This window comes from Pocillopora damicornis, chromosome 6, assembly GCF_964200805.1.
Source record: "Pocillopora damicornis chromosome 6, jaPocDami1.2, whole genome shotgun sequence".
NCBI classification, from domain to species: Eukaryota; Metazoa; Cnidaria; class Anthozoa; order Scleractinia; family Pocilloporidae; genus Pocillopora; species Pocillopora damicornis.
In genome coordinates, this window is record NC_142675.1 from 747501 (window position 1) to 771974 (window position 24474).

At 41.1% G+C, this 24474-nt stretch overlaps 4 protein-coding genes and 1 long non-coding RNA gene across 6 annotated transcripts in view; 3 read left to right on the plus strand and 2 right to left on the minus strand.

The window, feature by feature from the left end:
- The window catches only part of LOC113686248 (COX assembly mitochondrial protein 2 homolog), a 12282-nt gene extending 8933 nt beyond the window's left edge, over positions 1-3349 (plus strand). Inside the window, exons 3-4 of one of the 2 annotated variants that reach the window (XM_027203847.2) lie at positions 1-1779; positions 2505-3349. The exon at positions 1-1779 is cut by the window's left edge and continues 618 nt beyond it. In XM_027203847.2, coding sequence (XP_027059648.2) covers positions 1680-1779; positions 2505-2818 — 414 coding nt within the window. In that variant the 5' untranslated portion in view covers positions 1-1679 and the 3' untranslated portion in view covers positions 2819-3349. Of the gene's footprint in view, positions 1780-2504 lie in introns of those variants that run through there. The other variant, XM_089209473.1, reaches the window with a different exon arrangement.
- On the minus strand, positions 3170-9096 carry LOC113686250 (uncharacterized). Its single transcript, XM_089209471.1, has 5 exons — positions 8871-9096; positions 6530-6699; positions 5522-5722; positions 5212-5311; positions 3170-4643 (listed from the first exon to the last, which is right to left on the minus strand). Exons 1-5 carry the CDS (start codon positions 9073-9075, stop codon positions 4396-4398), a joined length of 924 nt encoding a protein of 307 aa, XP_089065597.1. The 5' UTR covers positions 9076-9096; the 3' UTR covers positions 3170-4395.
- Positions 9097-9115: 19 nt separating this feature from the next.
- LOC149043337 (uncharacterized) lies at positions 9116-9553 on the plus strand. The gene is made up of 2 exons (XR_016187681.1): positions 9116-9245; positions 9336-9553. It is a non-coding gene; the product is annotated as an uncharacterized LOC149043337 (long non-coding RNA).
- A 598-nt stretch (positions 9554-10151) lies between these two features.
- On the minus strand, positions 10152-15009 carry LOC149043338 (uncharacterized). Its single transcript, XM_089210018.1, has 4 exons — positions 14833-15009; positions 14453-14620; positions 13999-14080; positions 10152-10528 (listed from the first exon to the last, which is right to left on the minus strand). The coding sequence occupies exons 1-4, from the start codon at positions 15007-15009 to the stop codon at positions 10407-10409; spliced, it is 549 nt and encodes a 182-aa protein (XP_089066144.1). The 3' UTR covers positions 10152-10406.
- A 4611-nt stretch (positions 15010-19620) lies between these two features.
- LOC149043339 (uncharacterized) lies at positions 19621-23726 on the plus strand. Its single transcript, XM_089209474.1, has one exon. It carries the CDS (start codon positions 19665-19667, stop codon positions 23109-23111), a length of 3447 nt encoding a protein of 1148 aa, XP_089065600.1. The 5' UTR covers positions 19621-19664; the 3' UTR covers positions 23112-23726.
- Positions 23727-24474: the final 748 nt, after the last annotated feature.

Sequence of the window (24474 nt, forward strand, 5' to 3'; positions counted from 1 at the left end):
AAAAGCAGTTTGTGCAAGTACAAGGACCCATGGGTGAGTTCAAAGCCTCACAGAGGATTCCAGATTAACCCTTTACGTCCTAACATCAATGTAAGTATACTCCATACTGTTCTCTATGCATTTCCCAAGGTGCTGATAAGGAGAATATGTTGAACAATCCAGAGCTTTCATGACCTTAATGTGTGATTCAGTAGTGGTTCTGTAAGGTGAAATAAGATGCTGAAGCTTGGTTTACAAAGGATTTTTTGCCTATTATCATAAAATACTGTCAATCTCTTGTAAGGACAGGCTTGTACTGCCAAGGTCCAAAGTTAACCGTGGTGTTAGGGAAGCATGTACTATACCACTATACCATCCCTCCCTGAGATTACTGTCAGAGTCCTGTCTATGGAGTCAAAAAAGACAAAGAAGTCTTCATTGTGTCAAGCCACTGTTGCTTCCTTGTTGCCCTTCTGAGGTCCAAAATTAGATCACAAGGAGTGTAGCTACAGTCCTAGACTGGACTACATGCAGTTCTTCCTCTTTGGTGAAGTCTTTCATGCGAGTTAAACGAAGATATCAGTAAGGCCTACTTCTTGTGTACCTCACTCCCAGAGTTCTGTGCAACATGCCAACTTCAATCATTTTCCCACTGATTTCGTTTGACTCGTGGGATGGACTTTACTAAAAAGGAGCTACTGCTCATAGTTTAATCCTAAACACATTGGTTGAGACATTTGCTGCCTTCGCAGTCCTTTTCAAAGTTTGTTCACATAACTACTGTGTTACAAACTGGTTATTTACAATATTGGTAAAGGAAGAGAGGCAAAAAAACGAAATTAGTGGAGTTCCAAAGAGAAGCCCCAGCTGGCTATTTCTGAGAGTGTAGTATTTTTATAGGGGTGGGGGTGGGGCACATCGACGGATTTCATGAAATGGCTCAGACCGCTGCCTTTCCCTGTGTACTAGCAGGCGCGTATTCTCGCTGCGAGAAGGAACAGGAAATGGAGTATCTGGTGCTAAAAGAGATGTCAAGCCGAATTACAAAGTTTTTTTAATTGAAAGAAAATTACAAGGTTTATGTACTTGAAAGAAGGGGGGATTGTCATTCATAGTTACGCCCTTGGGATTCATTTATCCTCGATAAGATGTTGACGAGCTAGGGTTCAAGTAGCCTGTTCTAGGCTCTCGGTCAGAGAAAACGAGCGGAAAGCGCGCGAAATATGACGTTCGCAAAGTAAACTGGAACGCAACCTACGCATGTGTCTGCTCCATTTTTTGCGCATTAAATGATTTTCCTACTAATGGCATTGCGAAATGCTAACTGACTTTAAAATCTAACACAACCGGACATGGTTAAAATTTGTTAAGTTTTTTTTTTTTTTTAATTATTATTATTATTTTCTTTTTGCTTGGACGGTGCGCCAATCAATCTCAAACCGATTTTTGAGTGCAGTGAACATTGTGTAACCAGCTGCAACAACCCCAGTCTAAGATTTCAGCGAACTTCATTATTTTAAAACAAAGCAAACAGAAAACTTACCCGAACATTTTAGCGAGATGACAATCAAGTGATTATAAAACAGCACTTAAAATATCTTTTGGGGGAGTTATTGATTCGAAGAAGACATTTATCTAATTTCGTCACAATTTTTCTTCATCTCCAAGGAAAGAGTCTTGTTAAGTTCATTATAAGGAGTATGTTAGCGAGAAAATCGGTAATTCTCGCAGTTGGGATAGTTATTGTCAGGCTTGTTTTTGGCCTTACCCTTCCGTTCGTCAATGAATCTGCGGGAGAAGGTGAGTAAAATATGAAATATTTTATATCTTCTAAAAATCGCCATAACGATACAGAAAATGTTCAAATGCTGATGACTTTAGGTTCATAACACTGATAAATAGCTTTCACTTTAACAGAGAAGAGAGTAAAGAATGAATTTAGTCTATTCTGTGTTGCTTTTTATTCGACAGCTTTGGTGAGGAGAAGCGGAATCGCGTCTCACAGAGTTTGGAAAATTCTAGCTGGAAAATAAAGCTTTTTGCATCATGTTTCTTCTTTCTGTCTAAACAGAACAACAAACTTGATTTGCTTTTAACTGAAGAATAAAGCAGCATTAGATTTCACTTAAAAACAATTTGTTCTGGGTCAATTTACCACTTTGTCTTGAGCTTCGTTCAAAAACCGTACGACTTTTGACGAGTGGTTTTTTATAACTCCTGGGAGAAAAGTTAGTCGTGAAAGCCTGTAAATACACTTTTCTTCGCCATTACATCTTCCGCATAGGCGAAAACTTCAGGCTACCAATTGCTTCTCCCCTCTTGAGTAGATATCCGCTGAATACAAATTTGGTCCTGCGCTTATCGCTTTAAGCGGTAATTTACTTAAGGGCCTCGTTGGAGGGAGCTACTGTTAAATAGTTAAATAATTTTTTCAAGTTATTTAAAATTAAACCGTCAGGATGATGAAAAATTTCCAATTCTTGTATTCTGTCGAGATACTTTTTAAGACACTTCGCACTTCGCAGAATTTACATCAAGCAGTGGCCAAGTGTCAAATGAAAGAGCTGCCAGTGGCAACTGGTCTGACGAGTTCTGTTTACCCGATAACGTTGATACTCTCAGCCAGACATTATCACCGGTAATCTACATGGTGATTGGAGGAACCGGTTTGCTAGGAGTCCTTTTGTTGACCTACGCATGCTACAGGTGCCACAACCGAAGCTTACGTGTGCAGCACGCCCGCTACCTGGCTACTTTACCTTCACCGCCCCAGTTCCCTACTGGAGCAGCTTACATCTACAGAGATGATCTCAGGATGATTTTGGTGAATCAAAACTAAATCGTGTCTAGAGTAGTAATCTTCAGAAAGGACCAGAAAAATTTTAGTAGCCATTTGATATCTTACAAGAGAATATCGAGATTTCTCATCAAAGTTGGGAACGTTAGATTGAAAATATAATGAGCTGCAATCTGAAAAAATTCCAGAAGAGAATCCCAAAAAACTTTAGGCTTCCACAAAATTTGAATCCATGCCTCCCAGAGACCATTGATTCTTACGCCAAACAAGTACCTAAAGGGCATGGGTTCCAATCTCACCTTAGCCTGATCTTTTCGTCTCAGCTTTTTCTGAAATTGTCTCAACTTCGGTTCATCCTTTAGGATTATTTCGTTTCTTATAATTATCCATAAGTCAAAATGTGAGTATCATTTATTTGTAGAAATAACTAGACTAGTGACAATCAACAAATTAGTAACCATTAATGATCATTGATATGTAAACAGCCCGCCTATCAAATGCTAATAATAACCATAAGCTGAGGTCTCCTCCACGTGGTGACGTAAGAGCAATAAAAGGAAATATAAAACAAAACTGCGCGCACAATCTGATATGTGTTGAAATACTTGTGATCTGTGAAAAAATTCCCTGTGTCAAATATAGTCACCCATGGCTAATTCTAACAATTTTAATCAATATACAAAGTATTATCATGAAAAGTAAAATTCATGGAAGGAGAGTTTTACTTAGGAAAAACATCAAACAAAATGTAAAGAACTTCATAACCTCTCTATTTGATAATTCTGCAAGCGCAACTCCATAATTACACAAAAAAATCGACTCCGTTGACTTGCGCTGATCCGCATCCTATTTTATGGGATAAAAAAGTTTGCGGGACGGAAACCCTTTTTGCAAATTTCCTCTCAAGTTCACAAAAAATTAGTTAGGAAGTAAAAGAACCATCATCCTTTACAACTTCAGTTACGGCACACTCTATTGGGTCAAAACATTAAAAAAAAACCCTAAAATGCAATACTAGCTACTTAAAAACTACTGAAAGTTCTTTAATGGACTTACGGAAGTAAGGTTTTGCGTCTTGGTTCGCGGGATTCTATTTCAGGAGGTTTTTAAATTCTTTGTGAATTGAGGACTATCTGCAAAATCCACATGCGAAAAAACTCATTAAATTTCTATACTTCATGGCATGAACAGTATATCTCGGAAACTGAGATGACCTCTTCACGAACTCCATGAAAATGCTAAGATATGTTTGATTATGATTCCTTAGAATGGACATCACTGGTTTCAAAACTGACCTGCGTGCTAAATCACGATCGTGTAGCCTTTGCTAAATAATAGACCATTCAAAAAAAAATAAGAGAGAAATGAAATGAACGATATGTTATCACCCTGCTCAGGGGCCTCGTTTGGAAGAATATGATTAGGAATTCTTCTTTGTTTAAAGAGGAAAAATTGACACTTGAATGTTGAGTAACCCCTTCCCTTGTTTCCTCTCCCCACCCCCCACCCCTTCTGTATGATCCTTTTTAACTGCTAGGCAAAAATTCACACACAATTTTAGTTTTTATCTGAAAAGGCGGTCACGTTTTCAAAGCATGCACAGTGAAGACGGCAAAGACTTAAGCCTCGTTAACAAACGGTTGCATGGGGACAGTAGTCTTAGTACTGGTTGCCATGACAGGAGGCCGCACACTAACAGGAGGCTGGATAAACACGGTTCCATGATTGGGCCGAGCAGGTTTGCAACAGCCGCAGCAGCCGCAGCAGCAGCAACAGGTAGAGATGAGGATGATGAGTACAAGAATGGAGCCTCCGACCACAGCTCCTCTTTCCACATCGTTCATATTGTACCACAAGGCGAGAATACCTGAACCAGAGAAAGATAATACACGCTCAACTTTGATCAGACACAAGAAATGGGTAAGGGGAAGGCGAGGTAAGAATCTTCCGCTCCTCGCACCCTACCCTTCGTCCATCTTTAACTCCTGTCTTCCCCCTTATCCCCCCGCCGCCGCCCCGCCGTCCCCCCCCCTCCCCGCCTCTAATAACAGGCATTGCAGATTAATGATGACGATTGCCCGCATTTGTTTTTATTTCCTTCTTCCTTCTGTCTCCTTCCGTACCCGATTCTTGAGGCGGATTGCCATCACCTCTTCTCCCGGGCTTCCCCTGAGCACCCCCCTTATTGTCCACGGCACCATCCCCTATTCTCTTTGGCTCCCACCTCTTGCTCTCCCAGGCCCCCAATGAACGCCCATCCTCCTCCCTTTTAAATTAACCAGGTCATTCACGAGATTCCCTTGCCCTTTCACTGAATAACAATTATTACTGAATAACAAGAAAGGTTTAACACTTGTCGAAAGTGTCCTATCGAGTGGTGAAAGAAATCCATTTGTTGGGAATGCTCTTGACAGTTTACATACATCATCACTTACCGCAGGCGTTGGTGTTAATGGGCAGGTTACCGTCTATCACAGGTAGTTTCACAGGATAAACTCCTTCATCCCCAACCTGGCCCCCAGCGAGGAGCTTCACCTGCAAATAGAAACAACAATTGTTAGATTCTTTACATTTACCAAATTAACCTCTCTTGCCCCAAAATGTGTGATTCAGTCGTGATATTGTGAGGAGAAATTAGACGCTAGTCACTCTTAGATCAAAGGGCTAGGATGAAAGTTGCAGAACTTAGACTGGGAATAAATTGTCTCATGTCAGTCACCATGATATCGTCAATCCAGTACTGACCGTAAGTTTCAATTCATCGCCGTTTGGAGTGAGAGAGACTTGAACGTACACACCAGCGGAAATTGGGAGAACTGGCACCGACGCAGTGAATCCTGGGACTTTTATGATGTCGTCACTGGTGTAAGTATGAGACCAGGAGATATATAGATCAGGTACATCCATTGAGGCTGTTACACTGATTGGGTCATCGCACTTGTTGACCTAATGGGCAGTAGAATAAGTTAATTTTGCGCTTTTTCGTGATTTTCAGATCAAAGCTGGTCGATTGGGGCCGTTAGAGAAAGAAAGATGTCAGTCGCTTCCCCTGAAGTTATAGAAAGACGCTTGTTAAATTTGAACTTCATATTGGTGTGGTTCACCAACGAGTTCTCTGTTGCTTAACTATTTACACCCTAAAATCAGTATGCATACTCTCCTTACTGATCCTATATATTTTCTAGGGTGCTGAAAAGAGAATTTGTTTAATAATCAAGAGCTGCTTAAGTTGGTGATCATTTTTTTTAAATTCTCATGACCTTAATGTGTGATTCAGGGATGATATTGTGAGGAGAAATTATATACTTGTCACTCTTAAGGGTTAAAGCAGAGCATCAAAGAGCCAATTTGTTGTGTCTGAGGTTCGATTTCTCGCGAATTCAGCTTTTTTTCGTGCTTTTTCGTTTATCTGACTTTCACCCTGATAAATTACTAATTGTCTCAATCTGTTTCACATGGTATTTGCCGTTTTCTCTTTTTTTTTGTAACGGCACGCATTACTTTTCCTGTAAGAGTTTGGCTTACATCAATTCCCTTCGGAATACTCCCGCGAGAGGGACTGGGATGAAAACAGGAGCTCAACTCATCAACTTAAAAAAACAGATAAGCACGTGAAAAAAAACAAACAAACAAACGCGAATTGTTTGTCGTAGATTAAATTGCTAATTTAGCTTTCCAATAAAGAATTACTTAACAGCAGAAATTCTAGATCTTTTTAATGACGTTTCGTTTGTAAGGGAAGCGCAAACTTACCTTTAACTTCAGTGTGATCGGCTTTTCGACGAAATTTGTTTTGCATGTGATTGTGCTGCAATCATCACTCATGCTGCAACCATCATCAAGTGTGGAGGTGCCACAGGAATCGCTACCCTGAATAGTTTGGTCATCCCAATCACTGTCGCTGTTCTGATCTGAGAAGTCAGCTGATAAAGAATAATATTTCTATTAAGCAAAACTCCTTTCTGAAGCTATATAAGACTATAGATTGTACTAATTGTCTCAAAAAGGTTATGAGTTTTCATTCCCTTTCTAACTTTTACTGTAAACCAACCGCTGGATCCCTTTTTGTTTCGTTATTAACCTTTTTTAATTCGCTAACCCATGCATGCCAACCTACTCACAAACTAACTCTTCTTAATCAAAATACGTATGACGGAGACTGGGCCTGAATGTAGTCGAGTTTTGATTGACACTGCACATAAGTGCAGTCATGCATGTTGCTTTTGAGGGAGTGTTTTTCTTAGGAGTTAAAACAGTTGTGTTTACAGAAAGAAAACTTGTGATTGTGACTCCGGGATACCTATAACATTATTACAAAGGTCTTCAGGAATATACTAAAATTCAGTTTTCTAAAAATCAGATTTTTTCCCGTCGCATTTTTGTCAAGAAACATATTACGGATGACATATAGATTTTATCATTGCAACTGCAGCGATTTCTTCGATGTGCAAGGTCTTCTGAGGTAAAATTAAATTTATTCAGAGTTTAAATCATCAGACAGGGAATGACAATTAACAAACAATGAAAATTTCAAGATACATTAGGTATTTTATGATCGCTTATCTTTTACGATGCAGTCCGGGCAGGCAACATCAATTCATTGATCAGTTACGACCGACTAGAGGGTTTGTGCAAAAAAATTTTCGCTAACGCTAATACATCCTGGTACTAAGCGCTGCAAACAAACTAACGCGACTAATATGCAAAAGAATGAAATGTTCCGATGTGATCAAGATGATTTAAAAAAGCTTTGAAATAAGTGGTTGTTTTACTATTCCGCCAAGCACTTTTTCAAAACAATCGGTTTACGAAGACCAGTATTCGAGTTCAACGGATGTAATCTCTAGTTTGTTCTAGGTCACAAGGAAACTGAGACGGTCGCACCAATTAACTTTTGAATGATATTATATAAGGTTTCTACTCCTAATATCGACAAAACATTAGTGATTTGCGGTCCTCAATAAATTCGCTTGATTGAGGTGTCGCAATATAGTGCTGAATTCCAATGAATGGTCACAGTGGTGGGTAGAAAAGTTAGATTAAGTCCACTGACGTCGATCTATTTCCTTTCAAATCTTTCTCATTTTATTTATCTTACCTCTGTAGGGTTTCATGTATAATGCAGGTACTTAAAAATTTGGCGATAAAATTAATTTTGCTTTTCATTTCTCAAAACTTCTTTGTCGCGCAATATGGATCTGGAAAAGACCGTTCTTTCTAGACTGTGTTCAACGACGATTCGGTCGGCGAACCCTGATCGGCAACGTGCATAATTAATATTCTCGCTCTGTTTTTTTCTAATCCCGCTCTAGTTTTCTAACGAGTCACTCGAACGATTAAAAATGAAGTTTACTCTATACAGAGAATAGTTTGGACGGCCATTCCTTTATTTGGGGATAACAGTTTTGAGGAATACATTCTATCAAGAAGCATGCATGTATGCCGTCAGACCGATATGACGCATCAATTCCGAGAATTCGAACACTCTTGAAATTCTTCGAATTCGTTAGGAGTTTGCGGAATTGTGTCAATTATCCTCGATTGAATTCGAAATATATACAAGTTGACCCTCTGCTTTGAAGGTTTCTACGTTAAATAGGATGAAAATTATGTGTTTTCATGCGCAAACGTTTCTCGATAAGTTAAAAAAAATACTGGTCAATAAATAATAATGGCTGACCCGACCACAGATGTTTCGCCCGTAACACAGGACTTTGAACTGACGTTAAGTTTTGCGTTAGGAATATTTTCCCTGTTTTCATTTAGTCTTCTATCAAATTAAGACTCCACATACGTAACTGTAACCAGCTATAGACCTTCTGATTTATAAGACTTCAACATTCGAAAAGATTCAGCGTTGGCGTTTCCACGAAATGTGCTGTTATTAAAATACATAATAACACTGATCTCGTGGCTTTTCCCACCTTATTCGACTTGTTTGGCCCCTCGCTACTTACACAATTTCATTCAAATTTTCCTCCAAATTGAGAATCAATCCCTTTTTATCATTGAAGAAGAGAAAATATATCAGAGCTTCCACAGTAAACATATAAACGACCAAAAAAAAAGATCACATTAAACATTGAATAATTACCTGCAGTTGTGAAAATCAGCTGACTGAAAAGAAGAATAAGAAAACCTTTGATCAGAATAGTTCCAGACGCAATCATTTTGAACGACGAAGAGATAGAAAGCCTCAATGTTTCTGAATGGCGTGTCTTTTCGGTACCCACGCTTCGGCTTAGCGACAGTTTGATTGACAGCAATTCTGGTATTTTCCAGTATGACCGGTTTTTCATTGCTCGTAGAAGCGAGGCTGTGTTTCTCGGAATTTGGGAATACAAAGGCATCGTGCCAAGATCGACTTCTGCCTGATTGTGGGAGAACTGTATACTTCCATAACCCGCGCGATAATGTCGCTCACAATCGGATACGGGCTGTAGATTACTCTCACAGAAAAAGACAGTAGGTAATGTTTCAAACACATTTATTTTCCTTGGCTCCAATTTAAAAAATTTCCAAAAGTAAAATTGTTCTTCTAATTCGTCGAATTTCACAGCATTTTCCTCGACAAAAACCCAATAGCTACCTGCGCATAAAAAATTTCCTCTTCAGTCGAAGAAGCCGGCCGGATGAAAAGAAGAACGAGAAAAATTTGGGCCAAAACAGTTCCATGTGCAACCGTTTTGTACAGAGAAGAATTTAGCAAATGTAACAATTCGATATACAGTGTTCGTCCACCTTTAAATTGTATTATTAAAAGTAACTTCAGAATTTTCATTCGACTTGTTTCAGTGGTCAGTGTTCCCGGAAGCTTAATCCCTTTTCTCGGAATTGTGTCGTAATGCAAAGCCTTACTTCCGGTTATGATAATACTATGGCAGCATCCTCGTTCCCAAGGTCCTTTCTCCTCCTCAAGAGAGGAACCTGGGAACCAGGTTGCTATGGCAGTTACTCCTTTGCCAGTTCATTAACATCTGACATAAATGGTCATCTACCGAAAAGACCACTCGGGGGGAGGGGGTTAGGAGGATTTTGGGGAATCACATGATTTTCGGGGGGAGTGGAGTGGGAATCAGTCGTCTCAAGAGATTTTAGTCTCTTGGTTGTCTCTGACAGAATTTAAAGGGGGACTGTTAAGAATTGACTGCCAATGAGGGAAGATCATTAGAAGACCACAAAGCCTTATGGGCCTATGGGGGATTGGGTAAATTTTATTGTGAACTAACCGAAATCCACCTCGCCCTACTCCCCTGACGATAAATAATGAATGATCAGTTTCTAATTATCGTCCAACTCGCAGCAGAATTCCGCTGGTGATTCCCGCAGAAAAGAGGAAAAAAAATCCAACAACAGTCGTAAATCAAGACAGCGGTTCACCATTGATTGATAATCATTTTAATAAAACTACGCTATTACTCCTCAAACTGAACTTTTGATACCTGAACCGACCTTAAACCGTTTGAGTGAGTCAGAGGAAAGATATCAGAAGAAGTCGTTCAAGGAATAACTTAAGTAGAGGACCGAGACTATAAGATTTAATTATTGTTAGTTTTCGTGCCTTCAACAAACTACACACAATGGTTCTTTCGCCGGATAGGCATCAATTGCTGATGTCACAACTGTAGCCTCACCGGCAGCGGCAGCTGCAACACCAGCTGATTGAAATAATAAACAAAATGACGAAGAGGGGGCCACCAATTACAGCCCCTTTTTCAGTATCGGTCAGTTTATGCCACCATTCGAAGTTGCCTGCGACAAAAACTGAGACACAGTAAGAGACCGTTTGAGGCAGACTCATCTTCCCTTTTTTTTTTTTTTTTCTTTTCTTTTTTTTTCCTGTCATTATCAAGTTTTCTAAGCAGTTATTTCGTCAACTTCTCCTATTTGAAACACCAGCCATTTTCCATCTCCCGGGAGGGGGAGGGGGAGGGGGGAAAGGGAACAAGTGCAGGATTCTGGGGGATAACGTGGTTTTCAGGGGGGGAATGGAGAGGATATCAGTCGTCATAAACAGAGTATAAAGGTGGAACTTTAGAAAATTGACCACCTGTTGACTGCCAATGGAGTGGGGAGGTCAGAAAAATATTCAGTACATAGCCTTACGAGTTGAATTTTATGGTAACACAAGCAAAATCCTCCGAGCCCTAACCCCCCCGGATAATAAATAATTACTGGTTCCTCACAGTGATGAGGGTACGGATTTCTCATCGTGTTTTCTCCTTCTTGGTCGATTTTCTGAATTTTTCTCAACGCCAAGTAAATTTCCTTCGACAGAGTCAGCCACAAAGAGTAAAGAAGTGTCTCCAATATGGATTAGCTTGACTCTCTACTCAGCTAAAATCGAATCATCTATAATACAATCCATCGAGGTCAACAAGGCTATTAATACGGGATATTCTGCCCCAGTCATCTGGGTTGCCCCGTGTAAAATTTTCATAGGAGATGCGCAAAGTCGATTACCGCCGAGGATAAAATTTTATTCGCAAATTCTCGGTTTCTGAATTTGAAAATTTTTCATAAAGTTTTATAAACTTCATAACAGACCTCGCACACCGTGGAGTCTCTGTTGCTCAGTGGGAGAGCATCGGAGTGCGGATTCCGAAGATCTGAGGTTTGACTTCTCATGGGGACTCAGAATTTTCTCCTTGTCCCACGCTCGCACGAAAAACATCTTTCCGTTTAGTGACTCATTTCATTATTTCAAAGTTAGTTCTTAAAATGAGGGATCACTTCGTATAACTTTTCGATTGAAAAGAGGACTTAATTGCTAAGACTTCGGAAACCTGACAAGCGCAAAGGACCGATATGTGAAGAGAGCCGACGGCGATGAAGCATGAAAAAAAAATTGGTGGAAAATGACAAAGTTCAAAAACCTAGGCGTGCTTTTTCTACAAGAACAGACTGTGGAAGGGCTTCTGAAGGGGTAATACTCACAGAGGTTATCATTTTGCGACCATACCGCTGACTAGAAGCCAAAATGACCCTGGGCTCGAGATTTGATCCAATGCGGCCATACCTGCTGTGTCGCATCGATTCCGAGAATCAGGTGACGGACAAGTCTCGTAATACTTAGAATGCGGTTGACGTGTACAGCAAACTGAAATCTTTCCGCTTGATGAAAATACAGAAATGGCAGTAGTAATGATAGTAATAGTAGGAAAGAGTAAATGTTATTCCACTCGCCTGCCCTGTTCAGAAAATATTGACACTTGAATTGGCATGACAATATGTTTCGGAAGATTGAAGATCGATGTTCGTGGCGACGTATTTAAAGTGAGAAACAAAATTTCGTTCATAGGGTTTCAGTATAGACCTCGCAGCTTATTTTCGACGTCAGTTATGGAATAGCTACTCAACTCAGAAACAGGTGAGCTCTTCAGTTTTCTGGTAGATTAAAGAAACGATTGTCTTTAGTCGAAGACATAAATAACAGACGTAATTTATAGCTGCCAAAAATTGGGCAACAAATCAAGCATGAGATACTTTGTCCATAGTTTTTTCAGACTTACTGGACTTTTTCAGGGAACACACCAATAACGGGGGAAAATAGCTTAGTAGAGACCACTAGCAGTGGGAACGGAAACTCTTCACGGTTTCCTGGTACAAGGAGACCTGCTTCAAGCGGATTTACCACGGACGTCAAGTATTAGACAGCGTTTAGTTCCACAGTAACTATATTTCAGTTCATGTCGACAACCGACATGGCCTCTTGCGTACTCAACTTCGAAATTTATGTAATCCAAAAAGCTTAAGCATACATAGCCTGATGTAAACACCTGGTAGGTTGGGAGAACACGAGATAAGCGTAGGAAACCACGACGCGAAGCGGAGTGGTTTCCAGCTTATCGAGGCTTTACATCAGGCTATGTAAACACGGAAACCATTTTACATTTCTTTTATAAAATAACTAATGAAAGAGGAACGAAAACTGTGTTTACATACGCTCATGTAAAATGGTTTTATGGCCAATCAGAGCGCGCTTACTATTTGAATTATTTTATAAAGGTTTTTCTTCCACAGCAGTTGCAGCTAATAATCACGTGCAGATAAAGACTGGGTACTAGACTATCTCTACTCGGACGGCAGAAAACTAAACTGCGACGAGACGTTCAGGTGCATCCGCTAATTTACATTCGTGGTTGTTGAAGTTGTGGCCATGAAAGCAGGTGCCACCACAAAGGTAGGTTGCACCACAACGGTATCGTGACTGGATTAACAACAGTTAATATTATTACAGCAACAGCAACAACAACCGACACAGCTTAAGATGACCAAGGTACTGGGTATTACGGTGACAAGGATCAACTCTAACTTGGTGAGACCATCCTTCTCGGAGGTACCTCGATCAGAATCAAAATAATGACAATTGAACTAAACGGACTGCAAGGTAATTTGGTGTCATCAACTGGGTTGATAACGTAAATTGACCACCATAAAGAGTTTAACGGCTGACGTTTCGAGCGCTAGCCCTTCGTCTATCGCTCTGATTAAGGGCTAACGCTCGAAACTTCAGCTTTTAAACTCTTTACGGTGGTCAATTAACAATTGGTTCATACGTCAGCGTGCGTTCATCGAGATATGAAGCACGCGGGAAGTTTGGAGAGCACTAAAGATGCGTAAGAGTTGCTTGAGGCGTAGCCGAGAGCAACTCTAGCTTCTTGAGTGCTCTCCAAACTTCCCAAGAAATTCATATCTCGATGAACGCACAGATGACGTATGAACCAATTGTTTTATAACATTTTTAACCCGATGGAAAATTTTTTTCTCGAGTGATTTGTTTGCTGACGTCATGAGCGTGCACAATAGGAATATTAAGCACGCTCGCGCAATTGAATTTGATTAGACAAATTTACGGGCTATGTTATAATTTACGTTATCAACCCAGTTAATAATACCAAAGTACCCTGTCATACTCTACCAGCGACATAGCACCACAGTTTCTTCAGAAACTTACCCCCTTTGGTTGGTTTGAGTGGTTTTTTCTTATCGCCTGGGAAAAAGGTGGAATTCAGAGAACAAATTAGTGCGATGTCTGAAGAAATCACACTGCTAAGAACGAATCAGACTGTAAGGACCACCAGTGATTTCAAAATGGATATAAAAAAGAAATTTCATAATGATTTTTGCAACAGAGAAGAATGTATAACAGTCGAAACTAAAAACATATGATCTAGAAAGTATGAACGGATGAATGTTCATAGTCAGAGTAAAGGACTTACCACATTCGTCTGTCTTTATCGGTAGGCTCCCCTCCAACACTGTCTCGTTAATAGGATAAACACCTTCAGCCAACAGTTTTACCTGTTGAAAGATTAAATAGCACACTTAGTTTTCTGCTTTATATCGCTCCCAGTGTCTCTCGGATAAAGAGATCCGTGAGAACGACGTCGAGAAGAGAGTTACGTTGGGTAGCCGCATGTTGTGGACACACAGCGCAAATACTGCGCACGAGATCATTAGACTTCTCGGAATATATAGCTTGGCCTCTTCCCCGAAGAGGTCCCTTTCATATTATTTCTATATTAATAGTCTCGTGCAGTTCCGTACACAAAGATCCCGGGGGCTCTAAACTAACGGATTTCACGTGGTAAAATTAGCTCACGTGAGCCTTTTTCTCTCTTGTGATTGCGTATTCTCATAATGTGTCGAATATTAGGTAAGAAAACCACTGACCGTTAAACGCAGTCTATCGCCGTCCTGTGTGAGAGAGACTTGAGCCGATGCGTTGAATCCTGGGACTTGTACAGTGTCGTCACTGGTGTAAGTATGAGACCAAGAGTTAGCTGGATCAGGTCCACGTATTGAAGCTGTTACACTGATTGGGTCACCACAAGTATTGACCTTCCGGGCAGAATAAAATATCAGATTAAATTCGGTGACAATGTGAGACTAGATAGATTTGGCATTCAGGTTATTTTCAATCATTTTGTAGTTAATTTAAAGGTTAAAATGAACTATATTAGTCTATTTTTTAAACTATTATTTTGTCTTTGAATGAGTAACACAACTACACAACTAATGTAGAAATCTTCAAAATGTATGAACACAAATACCTTCAACTTGAATTTTATTTTTTTGTCGACAAACTTCATTGTGCATTTGACTGTCTCGCAATCATCACTGATAAAGCAGTCATCATGTACTTTAATGGAGTCACAAGTTGAGCTCCTTTTCGCTTCAAAGGCAGATTCGAAAACAGCTAAAGTTAGATTCTTTTCATCACATAACATCCAACCCCAATTAAGGAAACAAACTTAACAATGCATTTTGGTTTTATCAGATTTATCTTGATAAGGGGTGGGAGGTGGAGTGTTATTACTCAGGGAGGGGTGTGAGACGGACAATTACTACGCAGGGAGCGGTGAGAGGTGGTTGTAATGGTAAACACTACTGGTTAATGGAGCTTTAACTCGATCGCACAAACAATTTTAATTGGTTTTTCGACTCAGTTTTTGAAAGTCAAAATTTTAGCGCTGGGCCGCGGCGTTTCTTCATTTTTTTTGTCATGCGAAAGCGAAACTGCCACGAAACACTGGACTTCTACGTTTTGCCGACGGAAATTATCGGCAAGCAACAGTAGCCAACATAGTTCCACTTCGCAGATTTCATAGGTTTTAACGCAAGAACTGATCGACAGCGGCTTGGGCAAATTGGAAAACAAACCAAGGAGTCGCGAGGAATACCTGGTCGCGATTTCCGGTGTCGGTGATTATCTCCTTTGTTTGCGAAACAGATGAAATCGATATTTGCGCTTTCCCATTTTGAGAGTAAAGCAGTGTTTTTGGTCGATTCGAGAACATGGATTCCTCTTTGAAATCGTTCGCTGATGATTTTATATAGTAAAGGTATAAACTTTAAAATTGCTGCTAAGTTAAGGCCGGAAATTCCGTGATCTCGTTCGATAAGATCAATGACAAAAGAAAGATAGTTTAAGTTAGTAATTTCATACTGTATATACAAAGGGAAATTTGAAGCAACTGATGGTACACAAGTTGACTCAAGGGACTTTAAGATCCAACAACGCGGACGTGACTGAAGCTGACCGGAAGTAAAAATACCAAAATGATTACCACAGCGCATGATCGTGACGTAAACAAGTCGCGTCCTTGCTCAAGACGAACGCGCTGGACAGCATTTTCACGTTGTCAACAAACTGTAAGTATTTCGACTTATTTCAGTTACAAAAACACAGTAAACTGGCACTTTTTCTTTGTATATCGAAAGTTTTATCATCCCGGCTGCATTCGTCATTTCTTTTTGTATTTTCTTGTCAGGCTCACTCATATTTCTGAACAGACAAGACAGAACAGTTCTCATGGCTTCAAACACCAAACCGCAGTGAGTAGATTCTTGCGTTGTTCGTTCAGTGAATTACGGCTAAAAAACAAATACTGATTTGTTGTATAAAAGCAATGTTGTTCCCGATTACAGTATTTCCTTTACCTTGAAGATTTTCCTAGTATGTTCAAATTTATTTTGAGTCCTTTACCAGCACTGTGCTGTATTTTGCGGCAATTCAATTCACACACTGTTTTCCGCAAAAATTGTGTCAGTGAGATTTTAATTTTAGAGGCTACGGGCACAGCAGTTTCACAACTTTGGCTCTCTAAGTTAAACGGCGGGTAGTTATAGTACGGAAAATCCAAGTTGTTTGAACTGTTTTCTTCGAAAAACAAAGCATATTCTTCAATCGTAATGATATTCGAGGCATAGCTGGCCAGCAAAATCTCGCGAGTTTCTTTAAAAGTCGCCATTTCCACTGAAAACAATACTATAATCTGTTTCTGTTGTTCAGAAATAAAGTAATTTCACTACTCTTTTTATTCTATCCGCGGGTAGCCGCGTCGTTGAATCCCGCCATCTTAACTTAAAATTTCCCGCCGCGAACACGGCGTCCTCGACACAGGCCCCACGCGGCTTCGGTATATTTGACAACGTCCGCGTTGTTGGATCTTAAAGTCCCTAATAGTGGAGGATCGTAAACGCGATATTTTCAATACAAATTAAAGTCCAGTGTTTACGTGGCAGTTTCGCTTTCGCATGACAAAAAAGTGAAGAAACGCCGCGGCCCAGCGCTAAAATTTTGACATACAAAAACTCAGTCGAAAAAACAAATTAAAATTGTTTGTACGATCGAGTAAAAGCTTCATTAGTTAGAAGTGTTTCCTATTACAACCACCTTCCACCCCTCCCTGCGTAGTAATAGTCCGTCTCACACCCCTCCCTAAGTAATAACACTCCACCTCCCACCACTCCCTTAGTACTGATAGACTTCATCCTACCCCTCCCTCAGTACTAATGGTGTGCTCCCCCCTTCAAAATGGTCCAAAAAAATAGCCCCAAAAATGGTCCAAAAAATGGTCCCAAAAATAGTCCAGTCCATATTTTACCCTATGCCATTTCATGGACGCTTGCTTGATTTGAAATATGAACCGCACGTCGTGAGGCATATTTGTCATTCTGAAGAAAGAAGTTGATACATTGTATTTCAGGCATAACGCGGAAAGAATGTGCTTTGACAAATTACCTGTGGGCATAAATACGCTTAATCCTTTATTGCCCGATATGTGCGGGGCTGTTGGAATAAAGCGAAAAACTGCGCGCTGTTTACGCGTAACGTGTGCGTTGAGTTTGTTTAATGCTGGTGTTGACAGGAAGCTAATTCGCGATAGAACGGGTCATAGATCGGACGCTCTGATGAAATATGAGAAAGCTAATAAAAAGGTCCAGACTAATGTATCAGCAATACGAAGTCCTAAGTTAGAATCATCAGCAATAAGTGCGACAATTAGTGTCGATTCTAGCAGTGAGTCCGTGTCACGGACGGTAGAAAAAGTTTCTCAGAATGTGGATATAGATACAATGCCGGTCTGTTTCGGTGACTTTAAGAAATGTACTGTGAACTTTAATTTCAAATGAGTTGAGCTTGTCAGTTTGTAATTTGAAATGTCTTTCCTGGCCATTGTTTATTAAAAATTAATGATTCATGTTAAGCTGTGTGCGAGTAATCTATGAATATGCAGATTAAGAACAATTTTGTTACTGATTTTGTTACTGATAGTGATGAAAACGTGATGAAACACTAGTTATTTTCAACTGGTGTTTCATTGAGTTTCAAAGTCATCCACCTGACCCGAATGGGGCGCTCTGGTTGGCTTATAACGTCACGAATTATTAATGAGTTTGAGACCAGTTAATAAATATGAAATCGTAAGAAAATCAATATATCACAGAAAATACTACCTCGATAAGGTAATCTTCAACTTAACCAAAAAGTATGACATGTACATAACCGCAAATGATAAAAAATCATTTATTGCCATTGCCATTGCTAAGGATTACAGAAAGTGCAAGAATGAGGTTGAAAGAAAGATGGTAAAATCACTGGATGCAGTTCCATATAAGGAAAAGCATTCTAGAAATGCTGCAAATACTAAACAGAAACTTAGTCTTGGTGTTTCAAAACACGGAAAAAGCTGTCGAGTGAGAAAATAAATTGGCAACAACAATTAGCATAGGAATTAGATAAACCCATAGAGAGAGATTTTACTCGACGGCGTGTTATTGTTTATGTTGTTGATGTGTCGGAAATAGATATCAAATAGCGATTATGAAATTTAGATTTGAATGATTTGCGCTAAGGTTATCTCGAGTAAGGTGATGCCGTCAAAGTGGTGGAAGAAATATTTCCCTTCATGTCGGATGAGAACAATAGGAGCTCGTTTGTAATCAATAGGTGAGAACAAAAAGTTATTTCACACCACCTTTGATCGTTAACGTTATTTTAAATTATTACCGACTTCATGATCAAAAGAGGCGAAGCCGGAAACAAACGAAAAGCTAAAACAAAAAAGACAAAACAAAAGGGAACGGAACAAACAAACTCTGAATTAGTCGAGTCGAGTCGAGGAGTTGTGACAGTTGTGAAACCTAGCGAGAATAGGAGAGGAGAAGAATAAAAATCTAGTGAAGACGAGACAGTGTGGGCTATCCTTACTAATTCCCCACATTAGTGGCACCTCCGACGGGACACGCAGTGATTTGGACAACCTGTTAGTCAATGGAAGCTAAACTGGAGGCAGAACTTCAGCTTCTAAAGCTTACACGAGGAAGGACGAAATCTGTCGTGGAGAAGGGAAATATCGAGAAGATCACTCGACATAAAGAAACTCTGGGAAAGATTGTGGCATCTATAGAAGACTTGAAGCTAGACATCGAGAAAGGTAAGCTTGAAGCGGGGAAAAGCATTGACGAAGTTGATGAATGGGGAAAAATTATCGAGCAAACGATTGATGATGTAGATAAAGAAGTAGAAGATTTAAATCGTCATCTCGAAGAAGCTGGGGCAAAAGCAATAAACAAAAAACGGGAAGAGGAAGAGGCTCTTCTAGCCAAAAGGAGGGAGGATGAACTGAACTTTGAAAAACTTAAACTTGAGCAAAAATCAAAAATGCAGTCGCCCGATCAGCCCGCCGAAAAACCCCTAAGTAAGGGAAATGTCAAAATGCCAAAGCTGGTAATTACGAAATATGACGGCACCTACGAAAAGTGGCTTTCCTTTTGGAACAAGTTCAAAGCGGAAATCGATGCAGCCGATATTCCCCCGGTTACTAAATTTGCTCATCTCAAAGAATTACTGGAAAGTGATGTTTGTGAATCAATCGATGGCCTCCCATTTAGTCCTGAAGGTTATGAACGTGCTAAAAATATCTTGAAGTCCAATTATGGCAAGACAAGCGAGATTGTGAGAGCGTATATTGATAACATCAATGGGTTACCTGTGGTAACTGGATGCATCCCAAATGAAATTCATAAATTTTGTCAGACTTTGAACTACAATGTTCAATCATTAGAGACTCTAGGTAAACTTTCTGGGTGTTTATTTATGGTGCGTGGCGTCCTAGATAAATTGCCAGACATAAAGGCAGACCTCGTGAGCGGAAAACCGGGATGGCAAGATTGGGGTTTCGGGGACCTTATGCAGGCTTTAGAAGAATGGAAAGCCATTCATCCGATGGAAACTCTGGGGGTAGAAAAGGCAAACGAAACGTCTCCGACTCCGCCGATTTATCACCCGCCGCGTCCGCCGCGTCCCCCACGTTTGCCTCGTGACAGAAGTTTCTACGCGCGACAGGGCGAACCCAACCCACAACACGCGTGTGTCTACTGCGATCGCGTGACACACAGATCTTGGGAGTGTGAGAACGTGACATCTCCAGCGGAGCGCCGTCGCATTCTACAAAACAAACGCTTGTGCTTCAACTGCACTGGGCCTCAACACAGCGCTTCACAATGCCGAAGCCGCACATCTTGCGTACACTGCAAACAAAGGCACCACTCATCTATTTGCGACCGACCGTCGGCAACTGGACGCCAAAGAGCGAACAACGGCGGAGTGGCTCTAACTGCAACTCAAGAAGGAGAGAAAGTCTGCCATCCAATCGTACTTGTCAAGTTGAATGGCGTGACCTGTAGAGCTCTACTGGACACCGGTGCGACTGCGTCTTATGCTTCAGGATACATCTTGGATCGTCTAAACCTCGTACCTGCTCGCACTCTAACACGCCGTATACAAACTATCGTGGGCATAGTAACTAAGCGGACAGAAACTTACAATACGCAAGTGAGTGACACTAAAGGAAACAATGCAATTTCATTACGAGTAACTAGAGTAGACCGCGCTGAACTTTTGTCCGTGGAAAATCCTAACTATAAGGAAATGATCAGCAAATACCGCCATCTGGAAGGCGTTTCAATGGAAGACACCGACACTAAGAGCTTACTTCCGGTCCATGTTATTCTGGGCGCGAGTGACTACGCGAAGATAAAAACTCGAGAATCCCAACGCACCGGAGCTATCGGCGAGCCTGTGGCTGAGTACACTCTTTTTGGATGGACCATCATGTCACCAGGAACAGAGACAGACCTGGACAAGATGTTTCTAGCGCAGACGGCCTCGAATGACTATGAAGAGCTTTACCGGATGGACGTCCTAGGACTCGAAGACAAACCTAATGGCGATCAGAGCGTTGTTTATGAAGAATTCCTTGAACAACTCAGCCGCAGCCCTGAGGGTTGGTATGAAACTGGCCTTCCCTGGAAAGGGGACCATCCTCCGTTGCCCTCTAACAAGTCTGGAAGCTTAAAGCGACTGGGGAGCCTAGTCCAACGACTTAAGAAGACAGGAAGGCTAGACGACTATGACGCTATCATACAAGAACAGCTTAATGAAGGAATTATTGAAGAAGCAGAGATGCCAGCAACTCAAAGAGAATTCTACATCCCGCACAAAGCAGTAGTGAGAGAGAGTGCAGAAACTACCAAGATGCGTATTGTCTACGATGCCTCAGCAAGAGCGTACGACTCAGCCCCTTCCCTAAACGACTGTCTGGAAGTTGGACCACCCCTGCAGAATCAACTATGGAAGGTACTCCTAAGGGGACGGTTTCATTCAGTGGCTATCGCTGGTGATATTCGCAAAGCATTTCTTCAAGTGCGTATCCGAGAGCAGGACCGAGATGCACTGCGGTTTCATTGGTTGGAAAGCAAGGATCCTTTTCGTGTTCGCACGTACCGATTCACCAGAGCTCTGTTTGGTTTGGGACCCTCGCCGTTTCTGCTTGGCGGCGTAATTCAGCACCATCTGAACACTTGCAGACCTACACACCCAGAACTGTACGTTGACGATCTCATTTCTGGTGGAGGTACTATCCAAGAAGCGAAACAAAAGAAAGCTACAGCAACTGAGATGTTCCACCAGGCCACCTTTCACTTACACAAGTGGCATTCAAACGTGACTGAACTAGAGCGCACTGAAGAAACTGAAACTGGGGACGACCTAAGCTACGCCAAGCAACAACTCGGAATCAAGCCGAGAGAATGTGGGCTGCTTGGTTTAAAGTGGAACAAACTAACAGACGAAATTGAGAAGCAGAAACACCTTTGGTTGCTACGCGTACAGAGCCGGGGAAGTGAAAGCATGGAGGAAGATCGCCTGTGCCTAAACTTACAGAAGAACAAAGATGGATTGCTTGAGTGCCGTGGGAGACTGCAAGGGGTCTATCCGATATACATCCCAGACGCCACAACGTTCGCAAACAAATATGTCGAACACGTCCACAAAGCCACTCTTCACGGGGGAGTGGGGCTTACTATGGCTAAAGTGAGAGAAGAATTCTGGATTCCCCGCCTGAGGCGCCTCGCGAAGAAAGTCATCAGGGAGTGTTATGGGTGCAAACGCTTCCAGGCTGTTGCTCTCGCAGCTCCACCCCCCGGTTTATTGCCTCTGGAGAGAACTGAGGGCTCAACTCCCTTTGAAATTGTTGGCGTAGATTTTGCTGGGCCGATTAAGTACCGCAAGTCCTCTCGTGTAGAAGGAAAAGGCTATCTGGTGCTCTACACGTGCAGTTTAACGAGAGCCTTGTACTTGGAGGTCCTGCCTAATCTGGAAACTACTACCTTTCTTTCAAGCTTGAAGCGTTTCATCGCTAGACGTGGACGACCTTTAAAGATCTTTTCAGACAATGGAAAAACGTTCGTAGGAGCGGCAAACCTACTGAAAGGAATCCAGAAAGATGAGCAAGTTCAAGGCTACCTTGCATCGGAGAAGATTATCTGGAGGTTTAACCTAAGTCGAGCACCCTGGTGGGGTGGCCAGTTTGAGCGACTAGTGGGCCTCTTCAAACGTGCATTCTATAAAGTAATTGGTGGAGGAATGCTATCCTGGTCAGAGCTGTGCGAAGTCGTGCTGGATGTTGAAACTCAACTAAATCGCCGCCCCTTGTCCTATGTAGAAGATGACGTCCAGCTCCCTCTACTCACCCCATCTTCTTTCCTATTCCAAAGATGTATTCGCCTCCCTGAACAAGAACCATGGCGAGAGGAGACAACTGACCTACGAAAGCGTGCCAAGTATTTGAGGTCTTGTAAGGACGCTGTGTGGAGACGCTGGTCTCGAGAGTACTTGGCGGCGCTCAGAGAGCGTCACAACTGCAATGGAAAAGGCAAGGCGAGGCCCTTAAAGCCTGGTGACGTCGTTCTCATTCGTTCAGAAGAAAAGAACCGAGGAAAGTGGCCATTAGGAGTGGTCGTTAAACTATTCAACGGTCGTGATGGAATTGTACGTGGAGTGAAGCTGCGCGCAGGGAGAACGTTTCTGGAGAGGCCGATTCAACACCTTTATCCCATGGAACTGGCATGCGATAGAGCGCCGGAGAGAGCTGAAGTCCTTACCCCCCTGAATGCTAAAGCGCCAGTCTTTCGTCCACGGAGAGATGCTGCGGTTGCCGCAAACTTGCGTATTCGTGACGCTATAGAGAGTGAAGAACTTTAAAACTAAACGCAGGACAGAACTGTGCGGATGGACGGAGAATATAAAGTGATTTCAGCGAACTTTGACATTCATTACCTTGTTTTGTTTTGTTTCTGATTTCAATTTAATTATTAATTAAGCTAGCCGTTTCCTCTGTTTACATGTGCTTCCTTTTGGAAGGCACATGGGGGGAGTGTGTCGGAAATAGATATCAAATAGCGATTATGAAATTTAGATTTGAATGATTTGCGCTAAGGTTATCTCGAGTAAGGTGATGCCGTCAAAGTGGTGGAAGAAATATTTCCCTTCATGTCGGATGAGAACAATAGGAGCTCGTTTGTAATCAATAGGTGAGAACAAAAAGTTATTTCACACCACCTTTGATCGTTAACGTTATTTTAAATTATTACCGACTTCATGATCAAAAGAGGCGAAGCCGGAAACAAACGAAAAGCTAAAACAAAAAAGACAAAACAAAAGGGAACGGAACAAACAAACTCTGAATTAGTCGAGTCGAGTCGAGGAGTTGTGACAGTTGTGAAACCTAGCGAGAATAGGAGAGGAGAAGAATAAAAATCTAGTGAAGACGAGACAGTGTGGGCTATCCTTACTAATTCCCCACAGATGAAATATGGAGTGCAGACCTTGTTTACATAAAGCAATTCAGTAAACGGAATAAGGGGCATAAGCATTTGCTCAGGGTTATTGACGTATTCAGTAAATGTGGATGACGAAAACTTTTAAAAGACAAGAAAGGTGAAACTGTGACTGAAGGATTTAAGACCATCTTTAAAGAAGGCAGACAATCGGAATATCTGTAGGTTGATAAGGGCAAAGATTTCTATAATAAACATTTGTCTAATAAATCTCAAGGATTTATTAGACAGATAAAGCATCATAATGTATTCAACAGAAAATGAAGAAAAACCCAGTGTTCTGGAAAGACGGAACAGAACAATAAAACAGAGAATGTGGAAACAGTTCACAGTTCAAGGCAACACAGTATCTTAACATACTGCCACAAATATTGACAAAATACAACAACAAAAAACATGAAATGACACCAAAAGAAGCAAGAAAAAAGAGGAATAAGGGAACTGTTTATTTCACCACCTTTTCTTGCACACATCAACAAAACCAAACTTCAAAGTTGGTGATAAGGTGAGAATAACAAAATACAAGAGAGAGACGTTTGACAAAGGATGCACTCCAAGTTGGACTGATATACATAACAAGGTGGTTGCATTCATCAGAAAAAAATATCCTGATATTATTATTATCGCCCAGTGTGGTGAGAACCAAGATACTTCATACAAAGGGATAAGCTCCTGGAAAAAGAGATATACAGCTGGGTAACCAGATATTATTATTGCTATCAATCATC

Excerpts from the sequence above, each read along its gene's own strand:
- LOC113686250 (XM_089209471.1), bottom strand. The coding sequence starts at position 9,075 with ATGAAAAACCGGTCATACTGGAAAATACCAGAATTGCTGTCAATCAAA. Across the intron at positions 6,700-8,870 it reads GCTGATTTTCACAACTGCAG|CTGACTTCTCAGATCAGAAC; the intron begins GTAATTATTCAA and ends ATTCTTTATCAG. Across the intron at positions 5,723-6,529 it reads CGATCACACTGAAGTTAAAG|GTCAACAAGTGCGATGACCC; the intron begins GTAAGTTTGCGC and ends ACTGCCCATTAG.
- LOC149043338 (XM_089210018.1), bottom strand. The coding sequence starts at position 15,009 with ATGTTATGTGATGAAAAGAATCTAACTTTAGCTGTTTTCGAATCTGCC. Across the intron at positions 14,621-14,832 it reads AAATAAAATTCAAGTTGAAG|GTCAATACTTGTGGTGACCC; the intron begins GTATTTGTGTTC and ends TCTGCCCGGAAG. Across the intron at positions 10,529-13,998 it reads GATAAAGACAGACGAATGTG|GCAACTTCGAATGGTGGCAT; the intron begins GTAAGTCCTTTA and ends TTTTTGTCGCAG.
- LOC149043339 (XM_089209474.1), top strand. The coding sequence starts at position 19,665 with ATGGTGCGTGGCGTCCTAGATAAATTGCCAGACATAAAGGCAGACCTC.